Source organism: Petaurus breviceps, unplaced genomic scaffold, assembly GCF_028583685.1.
Source record: "Petaurus breviceps papuanus isolate PSGF00001 unplaced genomic scaffold, PetGlider_PUasm1.0 188, whole genome shotgun sequence".
NCBI lineage: Eukaryota > Metazoa > Chordata > Mammalia > Diprotodontia > Petauridae > Petaurus > Petaurus breviceps.
This window is the reverse complement of record NW_027185804.1, coordinates 16,289,720-16,310,279: the sequence shown is the minus strand read 5'-3', so window position 1 is coordinate 16,310,279 and position 20,560 is coordinate 16,289,720. Positions and strand designations below refer to the sequence as shown.

At 38.8% G+C, this 20,560-nt stretch overlaps 2 protein-coding genes across 2 annotated transcripts in view; one reads left to right on the top strand and one right to left on the bottom strand.

Annotated features, from left to right (window-relative positions):
• Nucleotides 1-20,560, bottom strand: part of BBOX1 (gamma-butyrobetaine hydroxylase 1) — a 519,348-nt gene that overhangs the window by 353,893 nt on the left and 144,895 nt on the right. The window lies entirely within an intron of this gene.
• SLC5A12 (solute carrier family 5 member 12) overlaps nucleotides 19,565-20,560 on the top strand; it is a 45,323-nt gene continuing 44,327 nt past the window's right edge. The window contains exon 1 of the mRNA XM_069091308.1: nucleotides 19,565-20,259. Within this exon, the coding sequence (XP_068947409.1) occupies nucleotides 19,900-20,259 (360 nt within the window). The 5' untranslated portion in view covers nucleotides 19,565-19,899. The remainder of the gene's footprint in view (nucleotides 20,260-20,560) is intronic.

Here is a 20,560-nt window from a genome sequence, read left to right as displayed (position 1 = left end):
GGACAATAAATAGAGTGCTGGGTATGGAGCTGGAAAGATTTATCTTTATGAGTTCAAATCTAGCCTCAAATACTTACTAGCTGTGTGACCATGGACAAGTCACTTAACCCTGTTTGCCTCAATTTCCTCATCTGTAAAGTGAACTAGGGAAGGAAATGGCAAACCACTCTAGCGTCTTTGTGAAGAAAACCCAAATGGATTCCTAGGGAGTCAGACACGACTGAAACAACTGAACAACAACAAGAAAAAATCCAACATATTCCAGTCACTGGACTAGTCATGGAGATATGAAGGAAAGCAAAAACAACAATGACAATTCCTGCTCAAAGAGCTTCTAGTCTGGTGGGGGAGACAATCTACAAATAACTGCACAAATAAGATATAGACAGAATAAATTGGAGCTAATCCTACTGCAAAAAGGCTTCTTGCAGAAGAGGAGACATTAGCTAATTTTCATTATCATTATTCTTATTAACTAGGTCATATGTTTGTTAATAAATTCGAAGGTTCAAGAAACCTCAGAAGTGATCTATTCCCTCATTTTGCAGAGGGGGAAACTGAGATCCAGATAGGAATTACTTACCTAAAGTCATAGAGGTAATATGAGGCAGATTAAGGGTGACCCGCAGGCCTCAGACCCATTAGTGAGTTTAGTAGGGTGTCTACTTCAAGCATGGAAAGACTTCTCCAGGTTAAATGGGTGAAATTTGTCCCAGTGGTCTTGAAGGTGGCTGCAGCAGCCACCATGGAGTACTTAGAGCTTGGTTAGATATCGGAAGATGTCAAGTCATTCACTGCAACCTTGGCATTGCCATTGTATTGACCTGTTCCGCCATTGGACTTTGATGACCCTGGAAGAGAGTGAGACTGGTGATTTTACACAGCTCTGACTCACTTACATCCGATTCATGCCAAGTCAAGATGTCACTTATGTCATTAGTCATCAGAAACGAAGCAAGAGCAAAAACAATAAATGCTTATTGATGAAATAATTATTTTGCCCTCACTCTTTATGCCTATGTAGAGGTAGCTAGACTTAATGGATGGACTGGGGTGTTGGAATCAGGAAGACCAGAATTCAGATTCCTGCCTCTGGAAGTGTGTGTCCCTCGGAAAGTCACTTAACTTTCATGTGCCTTGGGCATCTCTCTAAGACTTCTCTATTAAGTCATAGAGGTATGAATGAAAAATTTAATGAGAACTTAACATGAATCTTGTATTGGGCTAAGTGCAGGAGATAGAAATACAAAAGCCTCCATAGACAGTACAGTTTCTGCCTTCAGGGAATTTACAGTCTTATGGAGATAGGATTGTTTTTTTGCCTCTTTTTGTAGCCCCCTTGCTTGGTACAGCATGCCTGATAACATACTTGATAAATGTTGATTGGTTGATTCTGGTGGAGCTAATACATGTAGGGAAGAATGATGCTTTGGTTTGGAAGTCCATAAGGATGCTGAGTTGAGACTTAGGGGAATAGATTTACAACCCATTTTGGTAGAAAATACAGTATGGTTTTAATTATGCCTTCCTAACTAGAAAGTGTGGAGTGGGCTAGATGGAGTAGGCCATATGTTATATTCATTACTCAGGAAATAAAGAGCTCCAGAGCTGAAATTGCCAGGCCCCTGGTACCTTGTCTGGTGTTTAGAGTACAGGCCCAGGGTGAAAGCCAAGAAGATCATGAGGGTGAGGGATAGGAGGGGTGAGATTTCCCTTAGGGGAGGGACTTCCCATGTTAGGAAATTCCTACCAGAATGAAATCCTATACTCTTTTTTCATAGTTTCACATATATACCTGCTCCAATCCATTAAGGTGATACTGAGCTATCTGAAAGTGGAATGGGCTATTTCAGAAAGTCATGGGTATTCCTTTGCCAGACTTCTTCAGGCAGAAAGTCCATGAATATTGTAGAAGGCTCTTAACTGTTGTAGATGTCAGACACATGATGGTAAAGGTAGGACTAACCAAAGAAGGCTATCTCTGAAGGTATCACTTCCAAGGAGAACTTTTGGTATAACTTCTAAATGCATGCGCTTTATTGTCATAAAATTCCATTTTCTAAATTTTTTTTAAAGCAATCAGGGTTAAGTAACTTGCTCAAGGTTACATGGCCAGTTATTTCTGGGTGTGGTGCTAAGTATCTGAGCCCGGATTTGATCCCCAGGTCATCCTGACACTGGAGCCGGTGCTCTTACTCGCTGTGCTACCTTGCTGCCTCATAAAATTCCATTTTTAAGATGCTTTAATGTTGATTTTATGGTAAGTCAAATTGCATATGTTTAGGCTCCAAACATCTCATGAATAGTCATCCCTAATGGGTACAGTTTTCACATTGTACATAATACATTTTCCTGATTTTGAGGACGGAGAGGCAAAAGTTGGGGGGAGTACAAAGTGAGACCTAATGAAGCTCTGCTACTTATTACCTGTGTGACCTTGGGCAACTCAGTTAACCCCTCTAGGTCTTATGTAAAGTGAGCAAGTTGGACTAGTCCCTTCCAGAAGGGACTTTACATATATCTATAATCCCATGTTCTGAAACTCTTCTGTATACCTTTCCCATACAAGCCAATAACAAGGACTCATTTCATTAATGTAGATATTGCCTTCCATGATTCTGTAGCAATCTCAATTCATCTTGTGTGACTATACTGCACTTTCCTGTCTGAATGAGCCATAGGGGGTCCACCCAGCAAACTCTCATTTTGTTCTGAAATTGAGATGATACCGGTGGGATGCCCACATTATTCTCTGCTTATGTCTCATTCTTGCCACTTACCAACCCATCTTTTTTCCATCATACCTTTCTTTGACATTCTTCACTATGGTGTTTCCCCAAACTTCTGTTTATCAAATGTTTCATCCCACTCACATCATCCTAAATTTCTCTATAGCCTCTGTGTAATCCTTATTTTACACCTTTAGAGACCATAGTTTTCCTTGGCTTACAGCCATACAATAATATAGTGATGATTATATACACCTAGGTATTGTTGAAATCCATGAAATTTTGCCTCCTTGTGTTATAATAATATATAACATTTTTGACATGTTAAGGCTTGCCATGCAAATAACAGAGGCTTTCGAATTTTAGGGCATAATGGACAGAAGGATTATTTTCAGATGTTCATCCCTATTTGTTTTCCTTAAAATTTTAAATGCCATATTCTCTAGACATTTAACAACAGCTCTTCATAGACAGGTTGAAGCCACATTGACTCTGAGGAGACGTGACAAATTAGGAAAGTAGATAACTCTTATCTATTGTTGGTGTGTGAGAATGACAGACAAGCTCCAGGGATATATGGCTGACAGTTAGTGGAGTATAACTCCAGGCCACCCTGATAGCATTCTGCTTGGCCAGCCTTTTGGCATATGCACAGGGGCATTTCCACTCAGATACAAATCTCTCAGGAAGAGCAACATAAGAAAGTATGACTTCAGGTAGTGAATCAGGTCCATGTGTTGGTGTGGGTGGGTTTACATAACCCTGAGATTAGATTTATAATCAATTCAGAATAGAGAAAAAAGCAAGGATGTTCAAGGACTCAATATCTCCATTTGTTCCCCTTCCCTTCTCCCTACATAGGCTCAGGTGAACATAGGGTCAGAGGCAGGACTTGTCATTTCATTAGGATAGAGAGCTCCTGGAGGAGGGAACACCCTCTGCCAATGCAGATAGCACTTTCTCTGCAATTCCTAGTCCTAGAGTTGCCTAGAGAACTGAGAGACTAAGTAACTTTCCCAGGATCACAAGGTTGGTGTGTGTGTGTGTGTGTGTTGGTGTGTGTCAGACAGAAGGCTTGAACTCAGGTCCTCTGGAGTTTGGGTTTAGGACCAGGTGTCTCTCTACTAAGCCATACCTATAGGAGAATGGCACTATCATCTCTCTCTTTTTCTTCTTTTTTTCATTATTTTCCAAAAGACTTGTGTCTCTTTTAGACACTTCTCTCTCTCTCTCTCTCTACTTACCAATGATGTTTGCTTTTATCCATATTTAATCTCTCCTATTAGTTTGGAAGCTCTTTGAGGGTAGGACTGTGACCTCAGCTTTTCTTCTTCAGAATCTAACATAGGAGCTGGAAAGTAGGTGGTACTAAATACATCTCTGTAGAATATTCACAGGATAACAAGCACTACTCACTAATTCATAGCATTTAGTCTAGATAAACCCATCTAGCCTTCTGTCTCTGAAGGGATTTTGTGCACAATTTTCCATATGTCCTAGACCAAAGTCACACATCAATATGGAATCTGTGTCCAGGGTGAGAGAGAGAAAAAAAAACAATGTCATGGTAGAAGGAACATTGGATTCAGAGTAACAGGACTTGGGGTTAAAATCCTTTATTTGCCAATGACAAGCTGTAGGAAAATCCCTTCACCTTCCTCAGTTTTATTATCTGTAAAATGAGATGGATTAGATGATCTCTAAAGCCTCTGTCAGCTCTAAATCTATGGTTAACCAATATGAAAGAATTCGAATTTGGGGAGATGCATTTGAGACTCACACTAGACGGAATGGAACTGAATCTTTCTTCAATGATTCAGGAGGTCTTTGGGGATCTCTTCATGGTCATTGTCTTGGATGTTGCACCATAGATGGGGAGACATGTTGACTAATCAGAATTAGGATGAGAGTACTGGATAAACTGACTTTTATACACTGCTACTCTTGACAAGTTCCCCTATAAGCTGAGAAAATGAATGAGTTTGACCTGATTTTGTGTCAAAGCACTCTTTCTACACTCATTATTCAGATAAACTATGTGCCCTGAATATGGTCAGAGCAGAAAGTCATTTATAAATATCCATAATGACAAAAAAACTGAGTTCAAATCTGGCCTCAGAAACTTACTAGCTGTATGACTCTGGAGAGTCATTTAGTCTATTTGCCTCAGTTTCCTTATCTGTAAAATGAACTGAAGAAGGAAATGGAAAGAAAACCCCTAATGGGGTCACAGAGAATTGGACATGACTAAAAGGATGTAACAATTCCATTTGTTCCTTATATCAGCCTTGTGAGGTATGTAGTGTAAGCATTTTTGTTCCATTTTACAAATGAGGAAACTCAGGTTTAGAAAGGCTAAGTGATTGGGTTCCCTTCTGGAGTGGTGGGAAGAAGCAAAAGACCTGGCTTCAAAATCCACCTTTGCCACTTCCTAGTTGTGTGAACTCCTAGAAAAAGTCACCTTGGTTCTATCAGTCTTAGTTTCCTCATCTGTAAAATGGAGGAGTTGGACAAGATGACTTCTAAGCCCCCTTCCAGTTCTAAATCTATGATATTATGATCCACATGGTTAGTGGTCTGGACAAGACTAGAAGCCAGGGCTGTTCAGGCCAACCCAGTGTGCCTTCCACATTACTTGTCTTGATCTGAAAAATCAAAATCCACAATTGTAGATTTGTTCTTTTTTGCCCTTTACCCAGAATGTGAGTCCACTGTAAGCAATTCTGGGAGATGCTTAGTAAAGGACCCTGATCCCTATGCTCAACTGCACTCTTGATTTGAATCCCTGCCATGAAGTGTTCCACTTGTGTGGACACAATCTTCTTGGCTCAGTATTCTTTCTTTTTTAAAGTTTAAACAGCAGTGGGCTCCATGGTTGAAATCCTTCCCAGGACTCTGAAACTAGCCTCTTCAAAGTCACAACATACTATTTCTTCTAATAATCATTTGTTCCCTCTTTGCTTCCCAATGATATCTTAGTGCAATGACTTCTCCTCCTCTCCCTCTCCTTCCCCTCCCTTCTCTCCCCTTCCTCCTCCTCCTCTTCCTCCTTCCTTTCCCTTCCCCTCCCTTTCCCCTTCCCCCTCCTCCTCTTCCTTTCCTCCTCTCCAAATCTATGATTAGTGCAATGGAAAAAGAACTGGGTTTGGAGTCACAGGAACTGGGTACCAATCCCAGTACTGCAACTTACTATCACCCTGATCTTGGGAAATTTGCTTCACTCCCCAGGGTCTCTGTTTCATTATCTATAAAATGAAGGAGTTGGGACTAGTATCAGAGGTTGTTAGCTTGGGGCTTATGAGCTTATTTAAAAAAATATCATAACAATATGACAGTATAATTGATTTCCTTTGTAATCTTACACATTTTATTTTTTTTTTTTGCACTTAAATTCTGAGAAGAGGTCCATGGACTTCACCAGAGTCCTGAAGGGATCCATGACACAAAGAAAATTAGGCACCCTGGACTAGATGAACTCTAGGTAGCCTGAAGTGTGTGAACCTATGATCTCATGATAGTTATTCTCTCTCTCTCTATCTCTTTGTCTCTCGCTGTCTCTCTGTCTCTCTCTGTATCTCTGCCTCTTTATCTCTGTCTCCATCTCTATCTGTCTCATGCAAAGTTGCAGAGGATTTCTGCACTAATCTAATCCCTCCCATGCCTTCCAAATAATTACAATATACTAGCCTCTTTTGGAAGCCATTCAATGAGAATGAACCCAGTCTGTCTTGAAAAGGATCATTCTGCAGATGTTGAGAGGTTTGTTCTGATATTGAATCTAAAAGTGTTCCTTTGCAACTTCCACCTATGACTCCAATTTCTACCTTCTGGGGCAGAAAAGACCAAGTCTAATGCTTCTCCCAGGAAACATCTCTTCATGGTTGTTTGTCCTTCATTTTTGAAGAAGACTAAGTACATCCCAGGGCAATGTCTGGACTTGTGTTTGAATTGTATTTAAGTGAGGAAGAATTGGACAAAGTTCTAGAGTTATCAAAGTTCAGTAGGAGGACAAAAGTCAGCATGATAGCCCAGGATGCGGTGGATGTACTTTGGCATCTTTGATGCATAAACTTACTACCTGTGTGACCTTAGGCAAGTCACTTAACTCTGCTTCAGTTTCCTCATCTGTAAAATGAACTAGAGAAAGAAATGCAAACCATTCCAGTATCTCTGCCAAGAAAACCTAAATAGGCTTACAAAGAGTCAATATGACTAAAAAATGATTAAACAACAACATCACTTCAAAGACTTGAACACAGCTATCATTCCCCCCCCCTTAGGGTTCATACATCCCCAATTTCTTCAATTAGTCCTTAGATGGCACGAACCAGAGGCCTTTCATTATTCTGGTAACCCTTGTATTGTAGCCCACTATATCACAGTCCTTCTGAAATGCAGGTTCCATGAATTGAACATGATATTTGACAGTGGGAGTCAGTATGGGACTGAATCTAAAAAAGATGAAATTTAATAAGGATACTTATAGAATTTTACTCTTAAATTAAAAAAAATAATTTATTTTTAGTTTTAAACATTTGCTTCTATAAGATTTTGAGTTCTAAATTTTCTACTCTCCCTCCATTCCCCCTTCCCCAGGACTGCACGCAATCTGATATAGGCTATACATGTATGATCATATTAAATCTATTTCCACATTAGTCATGTTGTAAAAGAAGAATGAAAACAAAAGGGAAAAGACCATGAGAAAGAAAACACTAAAAGCAGCAAGAAAAAAAGAGAAAATTTGATCTGCATTCACACTCCATAGTTCTTTCTTGGGATGCTGGTAGCATTTTCCATCATAAGTCTTTTGGAATTGTCTTATATCATTGCATTGCTCAGAAGAACTAAGTCTCACAGTCAGTCATTGAACAATGTTGCTGTTACTGTATACAATGTTCTCCTGGTTCTTCTCACTTCACTCAGAATCAGTTCATGCAAGTCTTTCTGGGTTTTTCTGAAGTTCGCCTGCTCACCATTTCTTATAGCACAATAGTATTCCATTACATTCATATACCACAACTTGTTCAGCCGTTACCCAATTGATGGACATCCCCTCAATTTCCAATTCTTTGCCACCACAAAAAGAGCTGCTATAAATGGTTTTGTACATGTGGGTTCTTTCCCCTTTTTTTCTGATCTCTTTGGGATATAGACCTAGTAGTGGTATTGCAGGATCAAGGGGTATGCACAGTTTTATAGCTCTTTGGTCATGGTTCCAAACTGAAGAATCTTACTCTTTCTTAAAAAAAAAAAATTGACATCCACAGTGAATAGAGCACCAACCCTGGACTCAGGAGGACCTGAGTTCAAATTCAGCCTCAGACACTTGACATACTTACTAGCTGTGTGACCTTGGGCAAGCCACTTTATCCCAATTATCTTACCTTCCCTCCTCCCCCCTAAAATTAACTTCACAATTATAGCATAGGGGATTATGGTTTTATACAGAAGTCTGTCTGAAAAAGGTCTAAGTATATTACAGGCTCAGACAGAAAAAAAAAGTACTATAATTTTGGGTGATCACACAATGGAATTAAGAAGAGACCAGATGATGTTTATTACCTATGTGACCCTGTGACAAATGAATAACTTCATTTAATGTCTCTTGGTTTCAATTCTCTGTTTGTCAAATGGGGGGCTGTGACTAGATGAACTCTGGGGTACCTTTCAGTTCTGGGTCTATTTTTCACATGTATTACAGACAGGGGATGCAGTAGATGGATTCTTAGGTCACTTCCAAAGATAGGCATAGCTTGCAGAAATAATAAATTGATAGTTTCTCTGTATTCTGCTTCAGTAAGGACCCATCTGGAGTGTTCTGTTCAATTTTGGGTTCCATGGTTTTGAAAGGGCATTAGGATCCAGAAGATGGAAGCCACAATGGTTATATGATAATCAATTGTAGTAAATGGATAGGCTTAGCCTGGAGAAGAGAAGATTCACAGGGTATGAGACCTCTGTCTTCAGATACTGAAGGGCTGTCACGTGAAAGGGAAGTAACACTTATTCTCTTTGAACTTAAAGGCAGTTATCAGTAATTACAAAACTACAAATTTAGGCTCGATTTCAGAAAAACAAAGAAAAACCCAAAACAAATGTCTTTCTAATAACCAGACTTGTACAAAAGTGGATTAGGCTACAAGATAGTACTAGCAGCTTTCTCCACAATGGAATTAAGAAAAGACCAGATGATGTTTATTACCTATGTGATTCTGTGCCAAATGAATAACTTCATTTAGTATCTCTTGGCTTCTATTTCTCCATTTGTCAAATGGGGGGCTGTGGCTGGATGAACTCTGCGGTCCCTTTCAGTTCTGGGTCTACTTTTCACATCTAGTATAGACAGGGGATGGAGTAGATGGATTCTTAGGTCACTTCCAAAACTGACATGCAGTCTGACCAGAGCAGATTAATTTTTTTCTTATTTCTGGGTGCTATGTCTCTTCTAATTCAATAGAAGATCTCATTAGTTTTTTTGTTTTGTTTTGTTTTAGTGGCCACTATTGACTCTTGTGACTGTTAAGCTTGTTTTCCACTAAAATTCCCTGATATTTTTCAGTTAAAAGTTGTCTAACCTGGGTGGCTAGGTGGCATAGTGAATAAAGCACCAACCGTGGAGTTAGGAGGACCTGACTTCAAATCCAGCCTCAGACACTTAACTCACCAGCCATGTGATCTTGGGCAAGTCACTTAACACCCATTGCCCTGTTTTCCCCCCTCCCCCAAAAATTGTCTAACCATGAATAACCCATTTTATATTTGTGAATATAAAGGTTTTTAACCCACATCTACGACTTTGAATTTATCCTGTTACTTTTCATCTTACTAGATTCATCCCAGTTTTCTTGTTCATCAATATCTTTTTAGGGCTATTCCATTACCCAGTGTGTTAACTGTCCCCTCACCCCAACTTTGTGTCATCTGCAAATTTGATAAATATACCATGGATGTTGTTATCTGTCATTAATAAATGAAATTTATATCCTGGTGTAGTAGAAGTTAAAATGTATGGGAGACCTTTATCCATAGTGATATTGAAATAAATAATGATTTTTGTGTCTGTTAGGTAATTTCCAAATCCATCTGTATAGGATCAGAGATACAATAAAAATAATAGCTAAAATTGCATATTATTTCTTAATATTTTTATTAGTTTCTCAGATAATGAAATCCATGGCAGAGTTATCAAATTTATAATTAGTCTTTCATTTGATTCTCACAATAACCCTGGGAGATAGGTGATATTATTTTATCCTCATTTTACAGATGAGGAAAGTGAGGCCAACATAAATTAAATGACTTCCCCTAGGGAGGTCACACAGTTTATTGTTCACTCCAGTCTGTCTCTTCATGATCCCCTGGACCATGCTATCCATGGGGTTTTCTTGGCAAAGATGCTGGAGTGGGGGCAGCTAGGTGTCACAGTGGTACTGCCCCTGGAATCAAGAGGACCCAGTATAAATCTGACCTCTGACACTTACTAGCTCTGTGACCCTGGATAAGCAATTTAACCCTAATTGTCTCCAAAAAAAAAAAGAAAGAAAAGAAAAAAAAGAGATACCAGAGTGTTTTGTCACTCCCTTCTCAAGTGGATTAAGATAAATGGAGGTTAAGTGACTATCCCAGGGTCACACAGGTAATAAGTATTTATTATGATTCGTTTTATCATATTTTTTTTCTGTTCTTTACTTTATTATTTTAATTTATTAGTAGTGGTATTATATAAGTACATATAATAAGGCTAACTTTGAAATCAAGTCTTTCTGAATCCAGGCTCTTTATTCTATGGAGTAGTAGTCTTGGGGGTATACAACCATAAGACTTTGGAGGTTATCTAGTTCAGTCTCCTCATTTCAAAGCTAAGAAACTAAAACCCAAGGAGGTTTAATGACTTCTCCAAAATCACACAGGTAGTAACAGATCTGGGATTTGAACTGTGGTTCCATGACCCCAAATCCATTATTTTTCCACCACTACAACTCTGCCTTCCAATCACAAGATAATCTGAAGAGAGTGAGAGCTTTCCAGAAGAGGTAGCACCTGAGATGGACCATGAAAGCATCTAGGGATTCTAAGCAGCAGAAATGGGGATGGTTTGCATTCCAGGCATGGGGTGGGGTGGGGTGGGACAGCAGATATAAAGCAAGAGGCAGAACTCTGAGTTCAGTCTACAGGACTTCTGCAGATTTGGTTAGAGTATAAAGTGTATGAGGAAGAGCAATATGAAAAAAGTCTGGAAAATAGACCATGAGGTTGCAAATGCCCTGGTTAAGGAGTTAATAAGAGTTTATCTAGCGATTCCTATAGAGGTTAAAGAGTAATTCCATTGGTATAGGGAACTCCCAAATGAGGGAATTCTCTTTACCAACACAGATTGGCACCTTCTGTGTGATTTACAACCTTGGAGAGTAATCTAGAATAATGGTGTCAAACTCAAATAAAAATGGGTCACTAAACCCTATATGGGCTGCAGAATGATTGACTTTTAAAATATTATCATTGTTTATTTTATTTTTAGTTATTTTGTTAAATATTTGCTAATCCCATTTAAATTTAATCTGGGCTACTCAAGAGTGCCATATGTTTGGCACCTCTGTCCTAGAATACTGATGGGTTGTATTACTTTCTCTCTCTCCCTCCAGGTGCATCAGAAGCAAAAAATGACCCTAGTTCTTGGTTCCATGGCCAACTCTCTATCCCCTGGGCAAATGGGGAACCACTAATAGATCTTATGATGATGGATGACTCGTCAGTTCTCATATATTATTTTTTAAAGAGCCTTGAGATCTCTAAGTCTTAGCAAATGATGGAATGTCTTCAAATAAACCACCCAACATCTCACTATGGTAGTGGCTTTGGAGTCAGAGGACCTGAATTCACCCTTCCCCCTTCCCCATTCCCATCCCCCTAAGGCAAGTCACTTAAACTCCCTCCATTCAGTTTTGGTATCTATAAAACTATTCAATCAATCAACAAGCATTTATTAAGCACTTAGTATGTACCAGGCATTGTGTGTTTGCAACTGGAGATGCAAAGATGAAGACCCAAACAATCTTTAATCTCAAAGAGTTTGTTTTCCAAAATGAGCAAAGTACATTTGAAAGTATATAAAGAATAAATGCAAATAAATTTAACATTGTTAAATGCAAGATATTTAGAGAAAGAATAGAGTAACAGCTGGAGGAAAAGAGAAAAGGATTCATGGAGGTATGCTGAGGTCTCTTCTAGCTATAAGTTTCTGTGACCCTACTGTCTTTGTTTCTCTAAGACCTTTTTACCCTGGTTTCTCTAAGACCTTTTTCTCTGGCCTCTCCCTGACTCCCCCAGGATTCCCCTGCATCTTTTCAGGTCAATTTCACCTGCTTCTGGGACAGAATAGAAACCTGATGTTAAGAAAGCAAAGAGTTGATATCTCAAATTGAAAATGAATGAAAGGCCCTGGTATTCCACTGGCAAACCCAAACCATCCTGCATCAAAGGATTCCTGCTCTCCCCAGAGTGATTGTGAAAGTCCCTGGGATGATGGGAAGGTGTGGATTCAATGAGCTGTTATTTATCTCTCTCTAGTCACATTATCTTGATTCTTAGGACAATGTGTTCTGCCTTATACTCTTTCTCCTGGTTAGAATGTACACTCTTTTTTTTTTTCAAGATGGACAAGTTTTTTTTTTTTTACATTTTACACTATATACCTCTGCTGTCATTGTGAGTCTAAAGTAATGAACAGAAAACTCTATACACTTATAATTTATTGCTAGAGGGAGACATTAGGGAACAGTGGAAAGGCTGCTGGCCTAGGAGTCAGAACTGTGTTTGAATCCTACTCCAGACATGTTTTATTTGTATGACGCTGGGCAAATTACTTAATCTCTCTGTGTCTCTGTGTTCTCATCTGTAAAGTGAGGGGGTGGGCACTCAATGATCTTGAAGGTTCCTTTCGTCTCTAAATTCTAAATAGAATGAAGTCTGCTCTGCCGCTCAATTTGTATGCCTCACTATCCTCATCCAGAAAATGAGGTAGTTGCATTACATGACCTGGTAGGTCCTTTTAAGCTCTAAATATCATATCCTATTACCACCTATCATAACAGCAAGGCTGACCCAATTCCAGGCTTGATGGGTATTATATAGTTGATAGTTTGTAGAAAGAGGCTAATTAAAGTGAGCAGCCAAAGGCTTTTAGGCAGATTTCAAGAACTCTTCTACTATAAATCTCTCTACTTAACCCCAACACCATGTTGAAGTAATTATATACCATGTTAGCAATATTCACATGACTTGTACATCCCCTGTGAGTTGAAAATTAAAGCTTAGGTAGCATTGATATTAAATGGAAAAAATGTCAAATGCAAGAGGGCCAATGTAGCCAGGAAGTGATCATAACACTCAAGGACCCTGAGGAAAAACTGACTAAATTTAGGATTGATATTAACCATTACCCAAAAGAAAAATATTAAACAGCCTAATTTTTCATTAACCCCCATCAAATCAACTGTAATAACTGGGTAGAGAAATCTTAGTGGGTGTGTGCAGGCACCTGACAGATAGTGGTATGTTTACTAATAATTGAAATTGTCTTTGCAGATAGCAGATACCCTGCCTTTAACATGTATTAGGCTGTATGGCCATGGGCTGATCACTAAACTACTCTCAACATCAGGTACTTCAAATGTAAAATGAAAATAATGACACCTGTTGTATTTCTCTCTGCTACTGTGAGGCTCAAATGAGACATTGTATTTAGGGTGTTTTGCAAATCCTAAGATACTATTTCAATTTTATTTATTATTGTTGGCATTTAGAAATGTCTGGCTTTTTCTAGATGCACAAACAATTAATCCACACTTATTAAGCACCTACTATATGCAAGGAGGCAGGTAGGTGGCTGGGCCTGGAGTCAGGAAGACTGGGATGCAAATCAGGCCTCAGACATTTACTACCTGTATGACCCTGGGCAAGTCATTTGACTTCTGCCTTAATCCACTGGAGAAGGAAATGACAAACCACTCCAGATTTTTTCCCAGAAAACCCCATGAGGTCATGAAGAAACAGATACAATTTAATGCCTGAGCAATATATGCAAGGAACTCTGAAGGATGCGAGAGATTTAAAAAAAAAAACATCAATGAAAAAATCCTTGTCCTTAAGACATTTTTATTTTCTGGGGGAGACAACATATACATGTATAAATAGATGCAAAATCCATATGGAATAAATACAAGATCAATGGGACTTTGAGGGGGAAGATGGTATCAATAACTGAGGAATCAGGAAAAAATAATAACAAAACATTATTTTTTATGTTATTACCCCATTTTACAGATGAGGAAATTGAGCCTAAGAGAGGGCAAGTAACTTGCCCAGGGTCACTAAGGTAAATGTCTGAGGCAGGATTGGTCTCATGTCTTCCTGACTCCAAATCTACTCTATCCACTGGGCCATATTTTGGAAACATTGCATGGAAGACTTGGTGTTTGAGCTGAGCTTTGAAAGAAAGGAAAGCTTGTAAGAGGAAGTGGTGAGGAGGAAGGGCATTCCAAATTTAAGGGACACCGAGTACAAAGGGATAAAAGGTTAGCTTGTCAGAAACATGGAATATATGTAGGGAACAATGTATAATTGTTAAACTTGTAAAGGTAGGTTGGAGCCAGTTTGCAAAAGCCATTGTCTGCCAAACAGAGAATTTATATTTTATCTTAGAGGCAACAGGAAGCCACTAGAACTTTTTGATGAGTAGAGTTGACATGGCCAGATGACACAGAACAAAAAAACTAAGTAAATGAATCCTTTTTTTCTTTAGTTGCTTGGATCATGAAAGTGAAAGTTTATTTCTTTTTTTTTTTCTAAAGCAATCGGGGTTAAGTAACTTGCTCAAGGTTACACGGCCAGTGATTTCTGGGTGTGGTGCTGAGCATCTGAGCCCAGATTTGATCCAGGTCATCCCGACACTGGAGCCAGTGCTCTTACTCGCTGTGCTACCTGGCTGCCCCAAGTTTATTTCTTTATGTTATTTAAGAAATGGTAACTAAAGGTCACTAAGAAAACAGTGAATAAATTTCCAAATTCCAGATTACTTCAGCTGATGATGCAAGACCTTTAATTGTTACTTTTTCCTCTGAACCTTTAATGCCTTGACATCTATCATTGCAGAGTGTAAAGGGAAGGGGAAAAGGGGGTGAAAGGTGGGATGAAAGGGAAGCAATAAAGTGACCAAAAAGAAAAAAAGTATGGAAGCAGGATTATTGAAGCATTTTTTAAATATACAGAAATGAATAGAAGGATGACTAGAAGGAACCACAAACTAGTAAGATAGCATAGAAAGTCACACATTGAATTTGCTATGTACTTCAGAGAAAAGCAGTCTATACATACATGATAGAGGCCTTCAGTTTTCTGTACAATCCTCTCAATCTGCTCTCTCTTGCATATGAAAATATTTTATTTAAGTTCAGGATAAAGAGGAAAGACACGGGTTCTGGAGATCTGGGTTCAGAACCTGGTTCTGATTGTGGCACAGTTTGGTTATTGTTTGTTCTTCATTTTCAAAGAGGATCAATAATGTAAAGAATGATGACTTGTGCCCGATTGGATTTAAACGAGGCAGAGTTGTGCAAAGGCTTCAGCCTCACTCTCTCTTTCAGATCTATTGAAGTCCAGTGGCAGGACAAAAGCCAAGAAAACTGGTGATGGTCCAGGAGGACATCTTCTTCTCCTTTTTTTTTTTTTAAGCAATTTGGGTTAAGTAACTTGCTCAAGGTTACACGGCCAGTTATTTCTGGGTGTGGTGCTAAGTATCTGAGCCCGGATTTGATCCCCAGGTCATCCCGACACTGGGGCCAGTGCTCTTACTTGCTGAGCCACCTGGCCACCCCAGGAGGACATCTTCAATGCCTGATCAAGCTGCAAGCATTCCATGGTGCCTGCTTCAGCTGACTTCATGGCTTTTGGAACAAATTGTTCTCATCTACCCAATCTGCTGGGGGAAGTCTTCACATGCTTGAGGTAAGACATCGCCCTACTTCACTGATTTGTCAATGACCTGTCAGTTACCCTCAACCTAGTTTAGCCCATCTGCTGAGAAGGTTTTATCAGAGTGTGTTTGCTGAGCATGGTATAGCTTCTTGGAACCACAGGTAAGAATTGGATGAAGGTGGATGCCAAAGGTGGTTGAGCAGCCCTGAAGAGGGCTCAGCAAGCCCTCTCACCAGAGGTACTATTCCTCCCCGAACACCTCATACACCCCTACTAGGTTGGTATTGAATATACTTCATGTCTTGACTTGTGCTTGATGTTGTCTGAGTGTCTTCCAGCTTTCACAATCTGTGTTCTTTATTCTCAGATCCCCTCTAGTCCCCACTGTCTATTATTCTATCTTTTTGAACACTTGATAATGACATAGAGTAAAATGTGGCCAGTCCAGATCTCGAGGACTCAGGGAAATAGACAAGTATTATTTATTTGCTAAGGGGGTAGGTAAAAGATAACTAGATATCTCTTCCTGTGAGTGTATTATTAGATTACCAAAGCAAGTATCTGAAAAGTTAAATAATTTGATCCAGTTGCTTTTTGGAATGTGGGACAGACAAAGACCAAAACTCAGCCTGGGTATTTAGAAAATACATCACCCCTCAACAGGCTAGATAGTTCTTTCCCAGCCTAACTGAAAAGAATATGAGCATATGAGTGAGCTAAGGGGAATGCTAAGGTCTTGGGAAAATTGAGACCATCCAGAGATGAACTATTACCGTGGCAAAGGCCCTTGGGATCATAACTCCTGATGGTTGGATAGCCCAGAGAAAAGAAGATTCAGCATGGCCATGATAGCTGTCTAACAGTATTTGAGGACTTGTCACATGGAAGAAGGATCATACTTGTTCTGTTCAGTCCCACAAAGCAGACCTGCTCTCTGAACAGAGGCTGCAAGGATACCTACTTAGTCTTAGCATAAGGAAAAAGTTCCTAATGCTTGGAACTATGCCGAAGTACAATGGGCTGTCATAGAAGACATGGTGGTCCAGTGGGAACATCCCTGATTCTGAAGGCAGAGGACCTGGGATTTTTTCCCCACCTCTGATGTTTGCCACATGTGTGACTTGGGGCAAGTCACTAAATTTTCCAAGTCTCAGTTTCCTCATCTTTAAAATGATGAGGTTGGACTAGCAGGCTGTGGAGGTCCTTTTGGCTCTTGATCCATGATCCTATGTCTCTCCCTCACTAGAGACATCTGAGAATGTTGTTCAGGGGATTCTTGATCAGGTATGGGTTTAACAAGATGACTTCTGATATCTCTTATAACTCTGAGATTCTATCCCTTAATTTCATTTTCCTCATCTGTAAAATGGAAATATTTTCATTATATACTTCAAGGGGATGTTGGAAGAATCAAATAAGAAAAGGCATTGGCAGTCCTTTGTAATGATAAAGATCTATTTAGATGTGATTTGTTATTATTCACTCATGTATTAAGCACCTTGGGTTTTCAAAAGTCACACAAATGGAGCAAAATGCAGATAAGGTTTACTGTGCTAGAAAGGCTTTGAATACAGTCTCAGCGGCACCAGTCCAGTTAAGTATGTAAGGCTCATTACCAATAGGTTCGTCCCTTGATGGGTGAATTCTTTAGTCATGGCTGCCTATGAACTAAAGGAAATACAAACGGGCGCTTAGTCCTGTGTGGTTGCCATTTGATTCTATCACAGTGGTTACAGAATCGCAGGAAAGGTAGCAAAGGATGCTAAGCATTAGTGTCCATAAACATTCATTTAATTTTTTATACTCTAAATGTGAGGTCTTAGTCTATTGAATCATATCAATATCTTTTTATTAAACAAACCAGAAGATTAAAAAAAAATATGTAGCTAAATGGAATGATGGCTTACAGGTTCTCCTTGGAAAGGCAAATAAAGGAGTGGATTTAATTGTGCATCTAAATGCAAAAACAAAAAACAGAACAAAAAAAACAAACCAAAACATCATGTTATGGGGTCCCTGGTCATATAGCTTTGCAATTTGATTAAAAATTGCATACAAAGAGAAATGGATATAATTATAAATAATGTTCTTACATCTATTGCGCAGAATGAAGGGACAAAGAAAGTTTGTAAAAGACAACCTTAAGAGCCTGTAAGTCAACATATACTTTAATACTCGGTGACTTCAGTGCAAATGTAGACATAAGGACAGTGAAAAACTATATTGAAATGCAGTTGAGTAATAAGAAATAAGAGAGGCCAGCACCTTATGGACTATTCAGAAACCATATGAGTGTATATCACAAATATTCTCATCAAGAAAAGAACAAGAATGAAAGGGATGGTATCAGAAAAACCAGGAAAGATTTAAATTAACTGATACAAAGTGAAGTAAGCAGAACGAGGATAATATTGTACACAGTAACAGCAATATTATAATGATGATTAACTGTGAAAGACTTAGTGATTGATCAAGACAATTATCTAAGACAATTCCAAAGGACCAATAATGAAAATTGCTATCCACATCCAGAGAACCAATAAACCCGGACTGCAGATGGAGGTACACTTTTTTCACCTAATTATTCTTGCTTTTTTTTTTTTGCAACATGATAAATATTGAAATGTGTTTTGCATGACTCCACATGCATAATTTGTATTGTATTACTTGTGTTCTTAATGGATAGGGGAGGGATTAGAGGGAGAAGGAAAATTTGGAACTCAAAATTTTAAAAATAAACAATAGCATTTTTTTAAAAGGGACTCACATGGGGCTGAGCCTCTTATTCTTCCCAAATCACAAAAAACAGTAAAATTGATTATATTCTAACAGGAACTTATCCTGATGTGGGAGTCATTATTGAATATAATTCAGCCATTAAGTTGGGGGAGCCAAAAGTAAAAATTTACATCAAATTAGAACAAAGAATCAAAACAAGAACATATAGCATTTTATTAGGGCAACTTTAACTTGAGATATTTAATCAAGATGTTGAAGTTTAAAGAAAAAAAGAGAAGTGGAAAATAAAACAGACATTGACACAAACTATCAATATTTCCTAGGGAAGTTTGCCCAGCTCTAACTTTTTATGAATTCCCTTTCTAAAACAGCATAAGAAACTGCTAATTGAAGAATCTCTATCCCTTAGTGGACTAAAGAATTGAAGTATGTCAAAGATATATAAGTAAGAGGTGATAGAGAAATACCTAAGCCATTGAAAGATAGAATGAGTAGCCCTAGATCTGGAGTAATCAAACAGTGTCTCATTTGTAAGGCTATGTGACAAGTGGACACTGGATTTAGTGTTCGATGAGCTGAGTTCAAATCTTAGCTCTATGTTACCTTTGGCAGGTAACTGTTCTCTGAACTGTTTCCTCAGAGGTTCTTAGCCAACAGAATCCCCGACACAAAAAGTTTATCTGGCTAAGCCTTTGCACCCCTTCTCAGAAGAATGTTTTTAAATCCTTAAGATGCATAGGAACATAAAGGAAACCATTTATGTTGATATAGTTGCTAAAAATTAAAAAAAAATGAAGTTTATGGGTTCTTGGGTTGAAAACTGTATTATATGACTGTTCATATGTCTTTCTCTTCCTCTGATCTATGCTTTACAATCTTTTGCTAGTCTCTCAGAATAATGTTCTATTCAGTACCCTGAATCTCTTATTTCCATGATTCTTCTTCAGTTTCTTCCTATGAGAAAAGATTCATCAAAATAATATCTTTTCCTATTTACAGATGTCACTACACTAATTTAGAATGCTGAACTGCTTAACACAGTCTCATTTCCATATTCCTAAGTAATGTTTAACTTTTAGTAAAAACGTGGGCGATAAAAGAGTGTGTTATCTGTAGAGCTTAATTCCACCCCCATTGGTTATTAATCTCTCAATATCTGAATAGAAGAATGTACTTCAGTGGCTACACCGAAAGCCCCACACTAGGGTCAGGTTTCAAGTTCTTGTCCTGTCCTGAACTGTGACAATGATTGAAATCTGCTTTGGGTTGCATTTCTGAAATGCTTCCTGATCCAAAGAGTCTCCCCAGGAGCTCCAGCTAATGCTTCTTGACATTGGTGATTGTTAAGGTCTGAGTGTTCCTTCTCCTAGACAAGGGAATAACATTTTGTGGGCATCATTCCTGAAACCCTATTCTTTTTAAGGACTGGAAACGAAGAAACCATCTACCCAGCACGATGTCAGAAGGGCAGGCAGGTCCCCAGACTAGGAACTTTGAAGTTTGGGATTATGTCATATTTGCTGCTCTTTTTGTCATTTCTTCAGGAATTGGAGTGTTCTTTGCCATAAAAGAAAGGAAGAAGGTGACTTCCAGCGAGTTTTTAGTGGGGGGCAGGCAAATGACCTGTGGTCCAGTGGCTCTGTCCTTGACTGCTAGCTTCATGTCAGCAGTCACTGTCCTGGGGGCTCCAGCAGAAGTCTATCGTTATGGGGCATCTTTCCTGCTTTTCTTGATAGCATATGTATTTATGATCATCTTTACCTCTGAGCTCTTTCTGCCAGTTTTCTACAGATCTGGGATTACCAGCACTTACGAGGTAAGGAAAATAATCACTGTTTGGAATATCTAGATTAATTGCTAATATACTAACCAGTTGAGTTTTCTACATTGGTCTACATTCCCATAAACCATGCTTGCACATAGTAGAGTGCTTAATAAATATTGAATGAGTGAATGGACGAGTAACATACACAGTCTTTGTACTAAGAATTTGCACAGTGCTTAAACTTAGTGCTATAAACTTCTCAAGGCATTCTCACATCTCTCCTCTCATTTGGTCCCTGTGGGTCAATAGTCTGGATTTGGTGGATGGGAATATACTGGTAAATGTTTAACAA